Raw genomic sequence first — 20,780 nt, 5'->3', positions numbered from 1 at the left:
ACCATGCTTCAACTTATCCTCAAGTCACTTATTATGTGACTTGGACCGCTTGGTCTTAAGTCCAGCGCGCTACCCATTAGGCCACCGAACTTCAGCTAGAAAGCAGAAAGGAAAGGGGTATTTCTTTCAACAAGCGCGGGCAATCCGTTCCGCACCTTACGAGCAACATGCGCGCGATACAGAACCAGGCCGCGATTTCAAACCATTTTCAGTGCTTCAGCGATGGTTGTAAAAAAGTATCTAAAGGGAAAGGAGGAAAATTGAAATGGAAGACTTTATAAAAGCACAAAATAAGGCAATCCTTCATGTACGTTTTTAAGTTATTCCACTGAAGGAATAATTTATAATTTTATTGACGTTCCCAAATGTTACATACTTTATGGACTGATACTCTGCATTTTGATTTGACAATATACATAGGTATTTATATATATAAAATTCAATATATAATATGTAATAATTTGACCATTCTGAAGAACTTGAATCTGGACATTATTTTCTTTCAATTCAAATATCTTTCTAAGAAACATTAACTCTTTTGGCGCACGCGCAAAAACAAACTAGAAAAATCAACGGCTGGATCACAATAGCAAAACAAAATATTTGCTTTAATGGATAAAAACGAGACTCTCGTCTCGTTCTGCGAAGCCTGCGTCTCCTTCACAATCGTTATTTGGATCGTCACGCTTAGAAGTGTCGCGTGACGACAGAAGCGTTGCGTGACGAGTCAAATGACGGCTGTACAGGAGACCAGGAAGCCTACGACTAAGAATGAATGATTGACACTTTATGAACTGAAACCTTACAAATTATCTGGACTATGCGTTACAAAAGCTGTACAGACATTCTGCTTAATTTTATAGTTATATAAATGCATGTGATCAACCCCAAAGTGGCCATGGGACAAAAATGCAAGTATGACAACAATACGTTTTCTTTTACAATTTGACTTTCTGTCTCCTTAACCCTTTTACTCCAAGAGACGGCCCCTGAGTCAATTAATACAGCAAGTATGTGATCATTCAAATATAAGCTATTGAGAAAAAGTTCGATATGACGCTCTTGCTGTACAAGGTGGTTCTAACTCTGTGGATAAAACCCTAGTGTGTGACTATTCAAATAAAAGCTATTGAGAAGTACTTCCATGTGGTACTGTTAAGTATGCTGTACAAGGTGATTCTAACTTTTAAGTCTGTGGATAAAACCCTCGTGTGTGACTATTCAAATCAAAGCTATTGGTGGTTCTAGTTTTAACGTCTGTGGATAAAACCCTGATGTGTGACTATTCAAGTGAAACCTATTGAGCAGTATTTCGATGTTGTATTGTTTACTATTTTACTTTACTGTACAAGGTGGTTCTAACGTATACGTCTGTGAATAAAATCCTGGTGTGTGACCATTCAAATGAAAGCTATTGAGCAGTACTTTCCTGTGGTACTGTCTGTTATGCTGTACAAAGGTGGTTCCAACGTTTAAGTTTGCGGATGAAAATCGAGTGTATAACCATTCAAAGTGAAAGCTACTGAGCCATACTTTCATGTGGCACCATGCATTTATTTCGGTGTATAAAGTGGTTCTAGCTTCCACGTGTGTGTATAAAATCCTAATGTGTAACCACTAAAATGAGTGCTATCAAATAGTACTTTGTGTGGTGTTGTTTGTTTATGGTCTTTGGCAAAATAACGTCTGAGATTTTTTGATAACTTTGAAATTTTGAACTTTAGGACTCGATCGTGGGAGTAAAAGGGCTGGGCAATAAATTTAAAGTTTTTTAAAACTTAAAAGAAACAAGAATAATTGAGTCTTAAGATGAACTTCCACTTTGGGTTATTTGCTTGCATAAAGTAGAACTAGAATTCACCCAAGTAAAATATCATTGGGTCTTCCATCCCTCCCCCCTTACAATACGCATTTTTAATACCACTTGCACCACCAATGTGTATCTGAGTTTCATTTGTCGTTCATTTCTCCCCCATTTCTCTGATATGCAGAAGAACTATTATTTATGACATTACAAGTCTTGGAAATTTAATAAATCCTCTAGAGATGTCCCAGATCTAATGCATGGTGGAGGTTGATTAAATCTGTGTGGGTACCAATCCGCCAGAAAGGGAATCCCATCTGAAACAAAAAATAAATGTTGGCTTCAGTAATGATAGGCAGTATGATTGTTCACAAAATGTAAGCAAAATGGGTGCTTCTGTATGGGTGTGGCTTCTTTAAAGTAGTACTGTTATCAGCAGCTGGTTCGTTTGAGGGTCCTGAAGGGGACCAGCCTATCTTTTAATCCAAATGCCAGTCCCATTACCATTCTTTTGTTTGTGATTCCCAGAATACCAGTCCCAGTGACCCAAATCCTATTTTTCCAGTCAAAAATATGCAAATTCCAGTTCCCATTTAACCCCTTCAGGCCCCTCTTGTTTGGCCTCCTTGAGCCTTCTTTGTTCCTTTTATATGGTCAAGAAAACTAAACATGTCTTTTTTATCTTCCCAATCTCCAGACTACGTAATAAATATTGACTCTTACAGTGTGCAACATAAGATTTATTTACCTGCTTGCTTGCCATTTCTTCATCCCTTCCATCTCCTACAACTACATATGTACATTTCTTTCCAAATCGATTTGAAATTCTTTCAAAGCAGGTTTCCTTTCCTGTAAATAACAAAGTGATAAATGCCATAACTTGTAACTTGGCTTCCTGCCATAGATTTTTACAACTACATTGTCTGTCTATTTCTCAGTTTTAGTTTCAACTGACAAGATTTAACATACACTCGAGATAGTGTTTCATCACATTTCCAAACACCTCTAAGTTCATCAAAAATACAACACTGTGCACCGCATTGTCAACTCTCTTCTCAGTGCTTGGAAATGTGATGAAACGCTCTCTGTCCTGTTTGATATATATTTCATAACACATTCTAACCCCTTATAACAGAAATGAACAACAGACCAAAAGTTGCCTATAGGACTGTCCTGTATAATTCTGTTTTAAGGGAACACTACCCATGCTTTATGATTTTGTTTTACGCTACCATCACTTACCAACTTTGGTTGCACTATAAATATTTTCCAGTGGAAAAATCCCACCAAGTCCGTAAAGAAGACACTTTGCAAGTGCGGGGACAAGCTGTGTAGTAGTAACCATAACATTTAAACAATTTGACCTGTAGATGAAAAATAAAGATTTCAAAATTGTATTATAAGCTCTCCTTATGGACACAAAGACAGCTGACTGCACACTTGCTGTTGGTAAACTTGGTTAAATTACACTTCACATCATTTTACTTGGTATTTGAGAACAGAGAATTCAAATAATCTCTTCCTCAAAAATATTGACACCTCCACTAAACAGACACTCGGCTTAGATCTTGACTGTGGCATGTTAGTTCAGCAAAACAAAGTGAAATGTTTACAGCAAGTATTCCTTACCTGGAGTGGATTAGAGTTAATGCTTTCAAGGCAAGCGTCAACCATGAATCTGTTGTTGCTTCTAATTCCATGCGTAGCTGCAGCCAAGTTTCTCTCTTAGCTGGACCAAGAAGACCTTCAAGGTAAGGTAAGGTAAGGTAAGGTAAGGTAAAAACTTTATTTATGCAGGGTGGCCCATTCAGCACAGTGGCTGGTCTCAAGAGGGGCCCTGCTAAATACAATGTCTAAAAATATAGAAATTGTCAACTCTCTTCTCAGTGCTTGGATCTTGACTGTGGCATGTTAGAGAATAGCAATACAAATTAAAACCATTTCAAAAATGTAACAGTCTAAAACCTATAGAGAAATGGGCATCTTGTACATAACTGTTTGCAGTCGCCACTACACTCAATAGGCATGCAATGCATGAAAAGGATTACAACAACATAGATTTCTGCATACACTGTAGCCCTTTGCCAGCCATAATTAGCTGAGTATTTGCACCAGTATGGAAAAGGTGCAAACCCCCCTTTTTTCTGAGCCTTCGTTGTAATGGATTAACAAGATCACGTTTTATTTTCTTTGTTCATCCTGTAAGCAGTCAGTGTTAGAAGGTAACCATGACCAAGTGTTTTCAGATGACCACTTATGATATAACCGCCGCCTGGTTAGCTCAGTTGGTAGAGCGCCGGACTGCTGTGCGGGAGGTCGTGGGTTCGACTCCCAGACCGGACCAACACTCAGGGTCTTAAAATAACTGAGGAGAATGTGCTGCCTTTGTAACTACATCTGCAAATGGTTAGACATTCTAGTCTTCTCGGAAAAAGGACGATAAACCATAGGTCCCGTCTCCTGTATCTTCAGTCTTCTAACAGGGGACGTTAAAGAACCCACACACTAAGAGAGTAGAGTAGGGCACAAAGCTCCCGGTGTTGTGGTCTGGCCTTTACAATTGTATCTTAAATTACAGTATGTGTAAAGCGCATTTGAACATATATATATGGAAAATGCGCTATATAAATGCATTATCATTATCATTATCATTATAACACACAGTGGAATCCTGATTTTTGGAACCTCGAAGGGAAAAAAAATTAGTTTCAAAAATTACATAGTTTGAGAAATCAGGGGTAAAATAGGAGTGTTCAACTGAGTGAAGGAAAACTGCTTTTGGTTCAAGATTTCAGGAGGATTGAAAAATCAAAGGTTTGAGAAATCAGGATTCCAATGTATCTCTAAATGTTGGAGGAGCATTCACCTGCAGCATGTTACGCCAGTACATTATTACACAAAAGAATCACATCCTACCTCCCACATTATTCCTGTAACTGTTGTAAATTTCCTTGATGCGTCTGTATCTATATGCTAGTTTCCTCATCCAATCTACTCCACCGCGGACGCCGGTTGCCAGGCACAGGTTGGCTGATGTGGCAGCAGCGTGAAATCCGTCGCCCTCAAAATTGTAGGTACTGCACACAGGCAAAGAGGTTCTGGAGTGAATATCATCAAAATACTGAATAGCTCACTCTCTGCCTGATCTAGACAAGAAGCAAAACAACTATACCTTAAATCTAGTCCATTGTCATCAGCAGCAACATCGTCAATGTGCACTTGATCACAGTCCTGAAAAGCAGATATGACACGTTTGATCTATTTTTCACGTTAGCTCAAGATGACCAGAGTTTTGGAACAAAGTACATGTATTAGTGAGCAAGGATTAAGAACTTCTCAAAGCTCATTGATATTAGCAATCAATACAGAGTTGACTTTCAGCTTTTTCCAAAAATTCTACAAAAAACTGAAACATTTATAATAAGCGAACAAGGAGGTTGCCAATCTGCATTTAGCTTTTGAGTGTTAATCGCACATGAGAGAGACCTAAATTCTAAGAATAGTTTTGATTTAAGTAGCAAATAAATAAGTAAAAAAAAAGAATAAAATAATGCACATTTACTTTTTTGAGTTTAAACTCTTAGGATTTAGGGAAGTTATTATCAAAATGGATGTAGAGATTTAACTACAATTCATTATCAGGTACAACATGAAGTCTTCTACGGCTCTTACCTCTAAATCATTAAAAAATAAATGAGTATCTGCTAAATTGAAAATCATTTCCTCCATGCGAAGTCCTAATGACACTGAGTTGGGAGCATCCTAACCAACAAAAAACAAGAAAATTGTAATTACAAAACACATAAATAATTCATAAAGAAAATACAAAAGAAATTAATGTTTAATGAGTGTCTTTATATCTGATAAAGACACGGCTAAACTTTACCTCCAATTTTCTAGGCCAAAATAACCCCAAATCTAAATATTAGTGCAAGTCTAAAATATATTATCAATATTATCAAGTCTTAAACACTAGGCTGCGCCTCGTGTTTTACACTTGATAAAACAAGTTGCTGCTCACTTATTAAACATTACAAAAACAGAGATCTAATTTAATGTGTGAGGCTGTTTCACTGAAGAACAAAATTAGACATCTATGTGACCTTTAGTTCCAACAGACTTGATACATTTCAAACACTGATATTGCAGGCTTTAAAATCACTTACCTTGCCAAACTTTGAAGCGAAAGTTCCCGTTAAAAGTGAATGGAAAATAATAATTGTTTCATCGAGATCCCATATAAAGATCCGCTAAAAAATAATGGTAAAAAATACAGTGAGTTGAAATAGAATATATTTATAAGGTGCGTGGGAGGACTTTAATAATGCCTGAAAAAAAGCAAATCAAGGTTTCTGTGAGTCATAAGACTGAGGAGGAACGATCACTACAACTACTAGATAAAGAAGCAGTTCCAGATATCAGAACATCAATTATATAATTGCCCAAAGGCGGCTGAGCAAGGGAGCTGTAGCCCCCCAAACGAAAATTTGGGGGGCTCAGTCCCTCACGTAATGGTGCCGAAAATAAAGCGAGCCCAGCGTAAAATTGGTCTGTCAAGATATTTTGTCTCGTGAGTAAGTTCAAACATCTTCAAAACTTCCTTGGAAGTCTTTAGGAAGCTTCGTTTTTATCTTGGGAAAAGTTTGAAAAATGATCAGTAACGTTCGTATGTCTTTCGAACAACAATCAGAGAATCTTCGGAAAGGAACAGCATTGGGCCAATATTGATAACAGCCTTACCAAGTCATCCCAAAATTAATTATCCATTAATTTGTCAGGTGAGCTATTTGACATTGTCCATTTTTTTACCTGAGACTGCATTCATATCTGGGACACTGACCTTTCCAAGCTCTTAGTTAGTTCTGCATCTTCTGCGCAGAATAATTGTTAAAATATTGAATCACAAAAATATTTCTACAAATAACTATACCTCGATGTTATGGTCAATTTCAGGTGGAGGTCCAGAAGTTGATCTTCTTCCCCTACCACCACCCCGTCCCCTTCCACCTCTGCCCCCTCGACCACGCCCTCTGTGTGCTCCTTGGACTAACATTCCTGGGGTGGTCCCCCCTGAATCAACAAGGACCTGCACTCCATCCTGTCCAGGAATTCCTACATTTGCAGACACCATAGTGACACTGTTAAGGGGGGTGTCTGTTCCTGTCCCAGGTGAGTGGGGAGGGCTTGGGGTCGATGGTAGGTTTGGCGAATACTGAATGGTGGCATTGCCTGAGGACAAAAATAGTTTTCGAGAAATGAGTCCTAAACTGAACTAGTACAAACACAGATAGCTTCTGAAGCCTGCATAACAAGAAATATTTTTTGGTGAAATACGGTAGAATATTATATTCGTGTGGCCATGTGGTACCAACAATCATACCACATTATACCTTTATATGAGATCAAAGTAATTTACAGTTTCACAATGGTTTGCTATGAAAGATGGCAAAAAACCTCTTGGGTGTTATAGTCAACAATAAATTAAAGCATGATGAACAGCGGCACCTTTATATGTTGTAGCACAGCTTTGTTAAGGAAAAACTATGTTAGGAACTTGAACAGAAAAAAAAAAGTTTTTTTAACAAGTGCAAGTCTAATTCAACAGCACAAAAAGATGACCTGTTCTTCAATTCACATTTGCATTCCCAACAAAATAATTATGTCTTTCACATTTGTTTTTACTAAAACAAAGTTGAATGCACCTGCATTCTTATCTTCTAATACATGTATTTAAACAAGCAGAAGTAACAGAAAAAGAGGAAATTTTAGAAATAACACATCATTTAGTTGGCCAAATGAAACCTGTTTTTTTTTTTAAATTTTCCTTGCCTTTTCTTAAAAAAAAAACAATGATTCTGAAAAATAACTATTGATTTACATAAAAAGCCTCTTTCAACATAAAAATGAAAAGAGCTACTTTGCATTGTTTGCTTTCTCAAGTGTATGTATACATGGACTCCTCCAAGTCTGCTAAAGCTTTTAGTAAACCTAATAAACAACAGGAGCCTGTAACCAATTAATGCCCCCTGCTTTTAAGTGATCATCACTCAACACAAGTCAAACAAAGATGAAACTCATTTCCCTTACTTTGCAAACTTCCTGCCTGGTTAAAACAAAAACAAGCACTAAAATTAAGATGCAGCCGTGTCTATGTACATGTGTAGCTGTAGTTAAGTTGTTGTGCTATTGTAATTTTAATCAACTCTGTCAAATTCACTTTATGTAGCAAACAGCTGTTTGTTCATGCTAATGGACTCCTTCCTGTCTCCGTTTATTTTCATCACAGGGGAAAAATAAGTGATTTTCACTTTAAAAGCAGTAGTCAAAACATTTTTTTTACAGATAGCAACTATAGTGATTATATTTTCAAGCCAGAAATGCAAGCAAGACATCAATTTTGTCTGAGTACGCAGATGTACACAAACCACTTATTCGCATTGAAGACAACATATGTGCCACTAATGGTTTCTTTGCCACCACAGGAGACTTAATTCATCAGAATATAAAGTAAACATTTGTACCATTAAATGGATTGTCCATTTAAACAATGCTCTACATCAACGGAACACATGTCACGAAAAAAGGAAAAGAATGACTTTTTAATTAAAATTCTGATAGGATTTATTCCCACTTGCAAAATACTAAAAGTTTATGGTGATAAAACTGCTTAACAAGTTTCTTAGATAAGATAGTGTTTTCATCACTCCAACTTGTTTAAGAACAATAGAATTTTACCAAGCTCCAAGTTTGCTAAAAATTATTAATCTCCTTGTTATTGACACAAAATAACCACTGGCAATGTCCTCACTAGAATATTGACCAACATAATTGTGTGAGGCCATCTTTGACTTCTGACAACAAACTATATGCTTTTTATCACTGTTGGAGAGTGTCAATCTATCAGATCAGTCGGACAACTGAACATTAAAGTTATCAATGAAGACTTCTGGCTGATTACTTGTGGAATCTGCTAAAAACTTCTTATCAAAAAGGACCACATCACATGAGTATGTGGGCAATACAGAATTTATTTCTGAATATATGAGTATCGAAGGCACAATGTCATAACTCAAAAACGTTTATAGGGCAAGTGTAAAAAGAAACCCATAAATGTACACTAAACGCTGTTTAGAAAACAGAGATATAAAATATTTGGGACACAAAAAATGTCCATATCAGAAAAGGATAAAAACAATAGTTATAATACACTGGTAAAGGTAAAATAAAGAAGAAACCATCTACTAAAAAAACACATTTCTACCTCACAGATCATGAGTACACATACACATAAATGGCTGTTGGTTTCAGGACTAAAATGACTTCTTATCTTTACATCTTTTAACATAGCTTTCAAAAAGTGCTTAAACTATTAATTTAAAAAAAGTTGAGTGTTTTCTAAGGGCACTTGCTGTTGTCAAAGATAACAGAAAAAAATTGAAAACACAATAAATCCAAATCTAAAGAGACAAGCACTTGCTTCTTTTATGTTTATTCAACCACACATTCACAACCGCGCAACCATACATTTGTTTATAATAACGTGAAAGCCAGCAGTTTGTGGTAAAGTCGTACTGAGAAAAAACACTGGAAATTGGAAGAGTGTTCATGAATGACACAACCAAAAATCTACACATTTGACACGACCACACATTAATTTGTTTTTGTGAAAGCCAGCAGTTTGTGGTGAAGTTGTACTGAGAAAATCCACTGGAAATCAAAAGAGTTTTCATGAATGCTTGACCATTCAATACCCAGTCATGATAAAAAAATAGCTCTTAACTTTCTGTTCACTTAACAACAGATTTACATAGAAATTGTAAAGCTATAGAGCGTTCTCTACCCAAAAAAAAGTTTAAAGTCACTAACTAGCTATCACTGCCTGACAGCAATCAGGCAATCAATAAGCTGAATAAGAGAGATCAACTATTTTACTTAAAATAAACCACACAATTTCTGCAGAGGTATGATCATTTCAACATAAAAAACAACAGGGATATGATGGGCAAACAACTAGAGCACTGGAATCTGCATAAACAGATCCAGGGGTTCTCTCTCCTTGTACTGAGTTCTTGGTAAGTCAATTTTCTCATGCACAATCTCTTTCTCCCCCAGTTATTAAGGGGAACTGGCGTACTTGACAACCTAAAAAGAATGCCAGGGGTGGGAAATTTGTGATGGACTAGCATCCCATCCAGGGGGGAGTAGCTACACTCCTTGACACTTTACTTTACAGAAGCTGGAGCCTAACACTGTACTAGCACTGATGAACCACTCGGCTCGGAAAAATAATTTAATTGCAAATTTTATCAGTAGCCATACCTGGGTTTGCAGTGTGTGCTCTTTCACCATTGGTTGTGACACCTTGATTAGCTTGCCCAGCCACAAGTTGGGTGAGTTGATAACTGCTGGTTTGACCAGCCACGGCATTAGGGGGCGGCGTATTGTTTATCTGCCCAATGTATTGTGATGGTGAATAAGCTGGAGGGGGAGTGTTCAGGTAGTTGAATTGATAAGTCTGCGGATTGCTTGTAGCATATCCATATTGAAAAGAGCCTTGATCAGATTGCTGAACAGTATACGCTGTGGTGCTAGACGTCGGGGTGCCTGTTGATGCTACATATGCTGTCCCATAGGGTGCTTGATATGGATTATTACTATATACTGCTTGGCCAGTCTGAATAATAGTGGGGTATGTTACAGTTCCGTAGGGATTACCATACTGGCCTGCTGGTTGCCGAAGGGTTGATATATCCGGGATATTGCCTCCATGGGCTTTTCCTTGAGACACATTCCGAGAATCAGCTGTGGTCTTCCCCGACGCATTTACACCAGGGTATCTTACAGTCTGTACCATAGGATACCCAGCTTGAGATGCTGCCTGGGGATACACATAGCCAGCAACCTGCGTTATACCAGTTCCTTGTATAACACCTCCAGTTGTCTTGTACTGCTGCATACCCGGTTGAGGGGCAGGAACAATATGAGGATATGGCCGCTGTCCATAGTACCCAGCCGTATTTGCAGTGTACTGCCCCGAGAGTTGCTGGTACTGACCTGAGCTGTCTGTCACTCCAGTTGCAATAGCCTGATTCCCAAAGCTGCACCCATCCAAGTTTGTCATGGTGGTAGAGCCATCAGACGAGGGATAGCTTAGTGTCACTGTGGACACAGGCGCAACAACATTAGGTCCCCCAACACCAAGATCAGCACTAGTAACAGTAATGGTAGCTTCACCAACTGTGCCTGCATCCCATGAGGAATCATTTTTTTCTGTGTCCTGATTGGTGACCACTGACTTTCCATCTCTTGAGGAACCATTAACAGGCTGCTGGGCAGGAGATCCATCCTGGCTGGACTCGTCACTGCTAAAAAGATAAAGAACAGTGAGACTGACGGCTAAGAGGGAGGGGTGTAGCCCTGCAAACTAATATACACATTTGATTGGTATTTGCTACTGGACATGCTTTAAGGGAGGGAGGAAGTGTGGGATTTATGGCAGGAGGGCAGGATGGAGGGAGGAAGGGAGTGTGGGAGTAAGTTAGTTACTTCTTTCCACACCCTGAGGCACATAAGGCTGTAAAGTGTGGGAGTAAGGGAGGGAGGAATTTAGGAAGGAGGTAGGGAGAGTGGGAGTGTGGGATTTAGGGGGGAGGGAGGGATAGCAAAAGTGTGGGATTTAGGGGGGAGGGAGAGAATGAGGGTGTGAGAAGGGGAGCGAGGGGCAGGAAGAGGAGGGCCAGGAAGGGGATGGGAGAGAGGGAGGAGGAAGGGAATGACAATTCCCCTAGTGACTGTGTTCTAAGGACAGTAAGATAGGCTCCAAGGGTGTGGGCTAAGTGATGCAAGTGTGAAGGAAGTGTGGGATTTGGGGAGGGAGGGAGAGAGGAAGGGTGGGATTTACGGGTGAGGGAGGGAGGGAATGAGGGGGAGACAGGGAGAGAGGGAGGATGGAGGGCATAAGTGATTTTATTCTAAGGACAGCAAGATAAGCTCCAAGGGTGTGAGCCAAGTGATCAGGGTCAGACTTGTGAATCTTCTAGTAGTGGCTCCTCTACCCAGGCATCCTCTTCCCTTCCCCCTTAAATGCATGTACTACATTTACCAATCATTATCACTAAAACAAAGAATCACCTGTCTTTTTCATTGTCACTGTTGTCTTGTCTGGCCCTTTTTGCCTGAGGAAGAAAATTGATTAGTTAGTGAAAGAGATTTGCAACTCATTTCAAATGAAATTCTATGCTATCTAAGTGGAACTCTTATTTCATCTTCTTGTTGCCTGTCAGTGTGACAACTTACTGGTGGTATTCCTTCCAGGACGCCACTTGATTCCGACTGTACCTGATCCGTAGCCATCCCCTGCAGGGCAGAAAGGATCAAAGAAAAAAAAAACATTCCTCACTGGCAATATAAATACCTTCTGCTATACTTCAGTCAATTTGCCAGCTGAGTGTAAAAGTAAACAAATCAAGACAGCTAAAATTCAACTTGAGGACATCCATACGATGATATACAACACACACAATGTTTAACAGAGATTCGTGTAGTGTTTCTGTTTCATTGTTGCTTGATCATGATTTTTTTGAGCACCAGTTACAACCAATTGATCAAAGAAAAGGAACTCTGAGAGCTTCATTACTTTATATTGGGAATCTCAGATGTGTGCTTTAAAAAGGCACATCTGTCTACCCAAGTTAGCTAAGATCTATGATGTGGTGTTTCACTATCATGTACATGTATACTAGAAAGTAACCAAACACTGGAACAGGCTTGAAGTACATGTAATTCTTGTCCAGGCACCAGTTGTTCAAAAGACATATATAAACATCAATTTGAAACATTTGCAATTTCTACCACTTTAAAGCATGTGGCATACATTTTGGACAAATGGGCAGGAAACAACTAAAACTACAAAACTTGCAGACTTTGCAAAATGTCAATTTGCAACAGATCTCAACAGAAATGAGAAATAAATCTTTTTTGTCTCCATGAGTGGAAGTGGAACAAGAAATATTCATGGCAGCTAATTTCATGCTTTTTTTTTACTTTTCTTCTAACTAGCTTAGAAGGAGGTGACCATACTGTTCCCTGGCAGGTTTTCATGATAACATAATTATGCCGATACAGCAAGAGGTGACTTAAAAAAACTGTATTATGAAGGACTGGTGGTTGTGAGTACTGGTGGTAATTAACGTTAGAGCAACGAGCCCAAAAGTGTGACCACTTTTCATTGAATCACATTCTTTTGCACACACATCTATCCAATCAAAAGCCTAGGATCGCTATCCTCAGCGTCTGATTGGAAAATCTGCATACAGAAAGAATATGAATTAATTAAAAGTGGCGACACTTTAAGCTCTTTGCTGTAAAACAACTTTGAAGTTTGCAAAACAGATTCAATGTGTGTGCTAACAACTATTCTTGTTCCTTCCACTAAAACACCTTGGGCTTTGGGGGAGATTGTACAGGCATTTTATTTTTCAATACATTTTATCACTACATATACATAGTTTCCAGGGATGGAAACTTAATTTTGACAGCACTCTCATCTGGGTAACTGACCCCCTCCCCCCCCCAAAAAAAATGAACCAAAAATTGAAGAATTTTGTTATTCTGCCAAATTAAGGATCGAGATTTGTCTGGGTGAGTGGGTGGGTGCTTATTCCCAGGCCTGGAGATCTGAAAAAAGCTTTTTCTTTATTAGTTTCTGGACAATCACCAAGTTACAGAATACTGTTAGCAAAAAAACACACAATGAAAGCTTTGAAAGAGGAAAATATCAAAAACAGATGTACCAAAGCCTTAGGACAAAGTATGAATTGATAGGGCACAAGGTGGATAGATGCTGAAAATTATCCAAATGCTATAAAACAATCAATTACATGCATACTCGGCTTTGCAAATTCAGAGATGTTATAAGCTTCAACTTCATGAGGATTTTATGTTTTATGACGAAGAAATGCATTCTCTGGTAAAGCAGTGTCTGCCCTGTTCATGTCTTGGCTTAACATTAACATTAATAAGGATGACTAACTTTAGTTGAAGACAGATATTCACAGTGGGTTAACAGTTAAACAATTTAAACTACCACCTATTCACCTTTCTTAGTTAACAGATTTTCCTTGGTGAACAAGAAAAAAAATCGAATAACAAATTTACAGTTTAGTTTGTTGTTATTTCTTGTCGGAAGGCAAACACCATACCAAGCAGTAAAAGAGATGATTGTATAACAGAATTATCTCCTTTCAGTCATACAGTGGCTTTGTAAGATGTCTCGCACCAGATCTCTTAAACTTACTTTGGTAAGGCGGCTAGCACCAGAGCTCTCAAACCTACCATATTTCGACTCAAGAGTCAGAGTCCTTCATTTGAATTTTATGCAAATACTAATGGAAAATGCTCAGATTAACCACATTACTGCAAAATCTGTAACACCTTTCAATAATTTAAAAATTTATGAAGCAGTCTATATTTCAAGTTTATGAAGTTAATATTTTTAACAGTTTATCATTTTATTAACAGTTTATAATTTATGTATTGTAATATACCTTGGATCGCATGGCAGGGAAATATCTTTGTCCGCAAAGAAACATTTGGTGTCCTGGCTAGTTCTCGTCTGTTAGCTTGAAGGAATAAAACTGTGTTAAGTTAACTTTACAAGTGCAACATATGTCACGATTACTTAATAAAGTTTATTTTAAAACAACATGTTTATATCAGCTACATTATACCTTCATTAAGATTTGACAGAAGTTCAAGGGAATAGATTTTGACAAGCTGTTCTTACGCAATATTAGCTCTGGATTAAGAAATCCTGGTTCACGTAAATAACTATTCTGAACAATTCAAAATGTCATTTTGTTATTTATTGGACAGCTGTATCTCTAAGGAGAAACCCAAATCATGGCAGTGCACATTAAATAACTTTTAACAACATTTGCCAAGGAAGATTGATTGCAGCTTTTCCTTTGAGAACACCACAGTTGTAACAGACTGTAGCAGATCTAGGGGAAAGAAACCTTGCCAAAAACTGCAAGAGCCCAGAGCCAAAAAAATTACCCCTTAGCTTGCTTGTTCAGAAATAAGAAAAGGCTCACGTTTATTCCACCTCCTCTTTTTTAAAGCAAGAAATACCTCATATAGTCACTGTGGAGACGAGACTTCTCGAACACTTTTTTTTAGACCTCCTGATGACTTGACCAAAAAATCATTTCTCCTTCCCTCACATCGTCAATTTTACCCCAATTTCGTGAATTTTCTGAAAACTCGAACCAATCTTTGTTTCTCTTGGAGCTTAGAGTCAGGATATTCAGTTTGCCACACATGCCACAAGCCCCCACCCTCCTCTTAGCTCCACTGCAACACCACACCAGTTGTGCGCCGTTTACTGTTTGCTTTAAAGAAAACATGCAAGCTGATAGGGAGGCAGCGTGGCCGAGTGGTTAGAGCGCCGGACTTGAAATCTGGAGGTCCCGGGTTCAAGTCCCGTTCTGACCACTATCTGGATTTGTTCTCGGTCGTCCCGAGTTCAAATCCTCGGTCATGCTTGTAAATAGCCAGCTGGTCTGCCTCCTGCCAGTTGGGATTTTTAATCATGTTATGTTTATTTAATATATTATATTTGTTCAGTATTTGTTTCATATACACGGCCCCACAAGCTTCTAGCTTTAAACACAAACCGTGTATAAATAAAGTTGCTTTACCTTTTTTTTTTATAGATAGGTCAGAAAGCAGGCCAAAGTTTAACTTCATTAGTTTTAGTTCCCTTTTGTTTCAAAAAAAAATCTAGGATAATTAAATTTACAATTTTGTGAGCATTTGATTGTTGAAAGATCTTTTCACAGCACTAAAGAAGAATTTGATTAAAATTAAAATGAGCAGAAGAAGCCCAGAGCATCCCAAATTTTAAGCAATCGGTGAATGCAAAGTTAGTTATCATCTATACAACAAATTATATTTAAATTGGTAAAAAAATTAATTACTAGTAGACATCAACTCACTGAAATATATTCACTTTATAAAAGCATTTTTACTCATGTATGATTTATTCAAAAACATATTTCATTAAATTTAATAGAGAAGTGCATTCAACCACAATCATGTCACTTTATTTGACTGATTGGAAAAATAGTGACTGAATGAGAATACACATCTAATAAAACTAAAATTTGGAAACAACACGTTCGATAACTGTTGTTTTGCTTTGTCTTTCTGAAATTTAAAAATAAGGTTAGATTAATCCTCAATTTTTTTCCTTTAATTTATTCAATAAAGATTGCAAAAAACGCCTTTAAAGCTGAGGCAGTAACACAAGCAAGTTTATTTATTTCTTGTTTACATACAGGAAGTCAAAAATCAACAGAAATGTTGGCATGTTTTAAATAACAGCTGAACTGTTCAATGTAAAGTAAATAACTAATAAACAGACAAAGCTCTCTCATCAAATTAAAAGGGAAATCCTGAATGTACTTGATGTTCCTACTGTTGTTCCACCTTGCACATTTCTCCAAAACTGTCACGGAAACCGATTCAACTCAACACAAATTAATTCTCGCTTTTCTAACATGATGAAAGAAAATTTTGGCATGGCCACAACAGATATTTCATTTGATGACAAAGAATGAAAACAAATTCATAAGTCAGGTGCTGTACCTGAACAAACTTTTGTTTCCACAAGTCCACTCAATGACTGATTCTTTTGACTGCTGAAGACAGTAATTTTGTTATGTGAAACTTGGACAGGGCACAAGATTAAAAAGGAAATTAAGACTTTGCTGACAGCATGCAAAACAACTGCGCTTTAAACCAATGTTTGCTTGGTAAGGTTTGCATAATCAAGGTTTTACTTTAATTTTAAATTTTAGACCGATTCAAAATGACCTTGGGCTTCTATATTAAATTCAGTTATTTTCATAATTTTTCAGTAAAAAAAAAATAGAGAAAGGAAAAATTCTTTAACTATTAGAAAATATTATTTTCCTACATGACCAACGTGTCAGTTTTATGTTTAATTTTCAACTTTTTCTACCCGATTCAAGTTTTCGGCAGTTTCCTTGCATTCAAACAAACCTTTTTATAGAAATCATAAACTAGCTAGGCCATTTTTTGTCTGCTACAAAAAAATTAAACGTTCAATGGCAACGTTTTCTACAAAAAATGCGATACTAATAATTTGTTAGAAAGAAAGGCAAAAAACAAACGACAAACAACAAAGTATTGAGCGGGCGTTTGTAGTGTTTTTCAAAAAGATCTCTTTCGATCCGAAAATCGGCATAGCGAAACAAAGAATAGCAATGGGTTGGATTAAAAATGTTGCAATAAAAGAGCTTAACGACTATCAAAACTGGTCGGGGATTTACTTGTGGAACTGTAATACCTTAGATAAACATCGGAGGATGAAAATAAACTTACTTGTGAGGCTGGAAGGGAGAGAATCCAGTTTGCGCGCGCTTTGACACGACGAAAGTTCAGACAATAGTGAGAAAGCGAAATTAACCCACGCAGTGCTAAAATACTAACCGCTTAATAATTGTTTCTTTATGTTTTGTTATCCCGTAGAAATTTTCCACATAAACATTTCAATTAAGAACAATATGAACGGCGTGCGTAATTGTTCCGCTTTTTGTGTGAAGAAGTCCTCGCGTAATTTCAGGCAATTATGTTAATCTTCTGCAGGATGCAAAGCTTAACTACTATGTTTGAATTATTTTCGAAGATTGTTGCTAAACGGGCTAAAGCTTTTGTTATCACGATAGTTTTTGATAACAGCAATTTAGTGGTTTTATATCTGCAGATTTATCTTGTTTGTTTCGGGCGAATATTCATGCGAGTTTCACAATGAAAAAGACAACCATGTCGATTTCCCTAATTCTTCACGCCTTTACGATCACAAAAAGACGTCAAACCAAGGAAACACACATCTGATTACACATCTGAGAAAATTACATAAAAATGACCACTATTGTCAAAAGTGCTGAAAGTTCACGTTTTTAACAAAATGAAAACTACAATCCTGAGAGTGCGATTATTTTACGATGCACGATCGATCGTTTCGAATCTAGCAGGCAGCTCAATTTCGATCGACAGGCTTCGATTCGCGATGTCCTTCAGTTGGCACATAAACAAAAGAATTTAAAAACAAGAGAACGTAAATAGTAATCTGAATGATTATGAAACACGTGTAATGTTGTTGTGTGAAGAATGAATGATCCATTAGTTCTCAAGCGTGCAAGTTTATGCCGCACTACAATCGCTCGTATCAACCACAAAGGAAATTAACTGAAATTGCTTCCATTAAACGTAACAAACTCGTCTAAAGAAAAGAAAACAACAAACAAAAAGCCACAGCAGTCAATTCAAGCAGAAAATTAAAGAAATAGAAATGGAAATCCATGCTCTCGTCGAAAGCGCAGCAGATTTCTGTTTGTTTCGATGAGCGCGCGCGTTTGCGGCAAACACTTGCGATGGAAAACAGCAATTTCAATCGAAAACTCACTCATGCATTCAGGGGCTTCCTCTTTTGTCACCCCGCATATAAAGGAGAGCTCCGATAACACATATGGCGAAAACTTTCAAAGTTCCACATCCCAGCGAAAGAACTGCATAAAAAACTGCACACGAAGTTAAGGAAAAAGCTGGCCCCATATCCAGGATAAACGCGCCCGTTGTGCTCGAAGGTGTCACTTGAGGTCTTTTTCACACGTGTTTCTTAAGTCACGGCTCCAGCGACACCGCACAAAAATAAATAGCACCGACGATCCTTTTATACAGTTACGATGCGAATGAAGTGCTCAACTTACCTTAATTCACCATTCACCGCTTGCAATCAAAACTCGCGCTTCAACTAGGGGACTCGTCTTACATAGCAGCGATCTACGGAGCTCGTACCCTGCAACAGAGAATGCTCGTGAATTCACGTCATATTCACGCACGGAGCTCATAATCGGACGAATCAAACCTCCACCCAGCTAAAGCTCACATTTCCGTACCAAGGATGCTATATACACTGCGTTCAACCTGTAAGAGGAAGGTGGAAAATGCTAAACTGTAATAGGAGAACACCAAACGAACGCAACGAGCTAGAAACTCCCTCATCAATTTTCACGAGGGAAGCAGGTGGGGCCGCAAAGTCTTATGGGATGGACGCCGGCGGCTCTTCACTTTGAAGTTTACTGAGGCAATTAGCGTAAACCAATCAAGGCTTGTGTTGGTCAATTTTTGGCACTGCGATAAGAGCAGCAGGCCTAATTAGTTTAATTACTGTGAATTGGTGACACTCGGAGACAATTGAAAGCATCAAACAGACTAAATTGGGAAGTGATGATGTATGTTTTCCTTTGACTCGCGAGTTTTTGTTTTCCGTTCGCAAAACCGAGGCAAATCGGCAAATCACCCCGTAAAAATCATTGACGAATGTCTTCTACGATATTCTTTTAGCTATTTTTTTTTTATCAAGATGACTAATGTGGGGTTTTTCAGAAAAAAATTAGTTAAGTCCTTTAAAGTGCCGCCTTCTTTGCCCTTCGGCAATAGAACAAATGCCAGCCGCGAATACAAAATCAATTGTCTAACACCTTTCGTGAAAAAATTGAAAAGTTGTTAGATTGCCTTTATTTTCACACTCTCGCGCCGTTGTTTTGTTCCGCAAGTCACGAAAACGGTGAATAGACTTGTTTAGTTCTCCCCAATCTCGGATCTATCTAGAAAGAGGCGGATAGCGCGGGGTGGACGGTAAAAGGCTTAGAAAACAAGGGGTCGAAAGGTTGATCACTATCTTTGGCCTTGCTTCGTGTATAAACAAACATTGGCTAGATTGAAGAACCACGTATTAAAGGAAAACACTTCATTCTATTTGAAAGAGCTGTTATCTTAATTTTATCATCAGAAGACAGCATAATAACCCTTTTCAGGCTTGCGCGTGCATTTGCCTGCTGGCCACTGAATCACTTCTTTGAAGTACATCTGCCAGTGTCTTTATTCGATGAATAATTTTCGCCGCTCTTGAACCCAGATGGAGCAAAGTTCTTACTTTGCAATGCTCGCGGGTTCCATTTGAGCTTTTTACCGCCCGCAAGTTTACAGGAAATACTTGCGTGCTCATTTTCTGTTCTCAGACGCTTTGGGAAGCCTGCCAGTCTCTTTTTCTGTGCAAAGTGAATGCCGCTTCGCAGCGATTGGACGGTTTACAAGTGATTGGCAGGTGATCTGCTGGAGATGAAAGCTGCTTCGCGGATTATGAAATCCCGCATTGCCAAACGCTCTTTGTTATGACTTTTTAAGAAGAGGATTTCCGGTCTGTTACCGCTAATTATGCTTTCGATTTGGGTCGGGGGGAAATGTTGCAAGAACTTTTATGCTTTTTTACCATAAACAGTGATATTTTCATTTTCTAATCACTCTATTGGAGTAAATTACTACTTGGGTGTTCACTAAAAGCGTCTAGAAATAATGAAATATTACGAGTTATTTCCCTAAGTTATTAATGTCATAAGCGAACAACTATTAATCACCACCTTAATCACAAATATTGAATAACATGAGCAATTCATAAGACACACTGGAATTATGCTTAATTTTTTTTCCTTTTCGAAGGGCAAAAAAATACACATTAGTAAAATTGTGTTTACTTTTAATATTTGCGTTCATCTGTAATTTTAAAACATGGCGCGTTTCCAGCTCATGTTTATTCACTGAATATTGTTTATAGAAAAATAGCGACATTTTTTCTGAAAGTAGACCGAAGACTAAGGCTTTGCTTTAGTGGTGTTTTCACAAACGAGTAAATTTTTGTTACAGAAAGAACGAATGCTGGGTGATCGATGTGCACTAAAGAAAACAATTTAACAAAACGACGGATACCGATAAAATTAATCTGACAAAGTGCCCGCCGGCATAGTTTTGTTTGTGTTATTTTTAACCATTCAGTTCTGCTAAGCAACAAATTTCTCTTAAACAATAATTAATGAATAAAGAAACACTG

General features: G+C 37.9%; 1 protein-coding gene across 12 annotated transcripts; it reads right to left on the bottom strand.

Moving 5' to 3' along the window:
• Positions 1-308: 308 nt before the first annotated feature.
• Positions 309-18,917, bottom strand: LOC144646591 (uncharacterized). 12 transcript variants are annotated; one of them, XR_013569454.1, is made up of 16 exons: positions 18,790-18,917; positions 18,601-18,689; positions 14,350-14,424; positions 12,101-12,160; positions 11,936-11,979; positions 10,124-11,169; positions 6,735-7,033; positions 5,971-6,054; positions 5,477-5,566; positions 4,977-5,035; positions 4,721-4,902; positions 3,434-3,548; positions 3,047-3,168; positions 2,553-2,653; positions 1,332-2,121; positions 309-1,139 (listed from the first exon to the last, which is right to left on the bottom strand). XR_013569454.1 is itself a non-coding variant. In XM_078506230.1 (15 exons), the coding sequence occupies exons 3-15, from the start codon at positions 14,392-14,394 to the stop codon at positions 2,041-2,043; spliced, it is 2,328 nt and encodes a 775-aa protein (XP_078362356.1). In that variant the 5' UTR covers positions 14,395-14,424; positions 18,601-18,689; positions 18,790-18,917; the 3' UTR covers positions 309-2,040. The 12 variants fall into 12 exon arrangements, 11 of the variants coding, with proteins under 11 accessions (XP_078362356.1, XP_078362361.1, XP_078362359.1 ...); XM_078506230.1 differs by having other exon boundaries at positions 309-2,121; XM_078506235.1 differs by having other exon boundaries at positions 309-2,121; positions 4,721-4,881.
• Between the last annotated feature and the right edge of the window lie 1,863 nt (positions 18,918-20,780).

This window comes from Oculina patagonica, chromosome 3, assembly GCF_052425735.1.
Source record: "Oculina patagonica isolate OP01 chromosome 3, crgOcupat, whole genome shotgun sequence".
NCBI classification, from domain to species: domain Eukaryota; kingdom Metazoa; phylum Cnidaria; class Anthozoa; order Scleractinia; family Oculinidae; genus Oculina; species Oculina patagonica.
Note: the sequence above shows the minus strand (reverse complement) of the source record. Positions and strands in the feature narration are given on the sequence as shown.

Bases quoted from the DNA above. Each gene is read 5' to 3' on its own strand.
- LOC144646591 (XM_078506230.1), bottom strand. From the start codon at position 14,394: ATGTTTCTTTGCGGACAAAGATATTTCCCTGCCATGCGATCCAAG. The intron at 4,903-4,976 runs GTATAGTTGTTT...TATTCACTCCAG, and splicing joins GACAATGGACTAGATTTAAG to AACCTCTTTGCCTGTGTGCA. The intron at 2,122-2,552 runs GTAAATAAATCT...TTTTTGTTTCAG, and splicing joins AAGAAATGGCAAGCAAGCAG to ATGGGATTCCCTTTCTGGCG.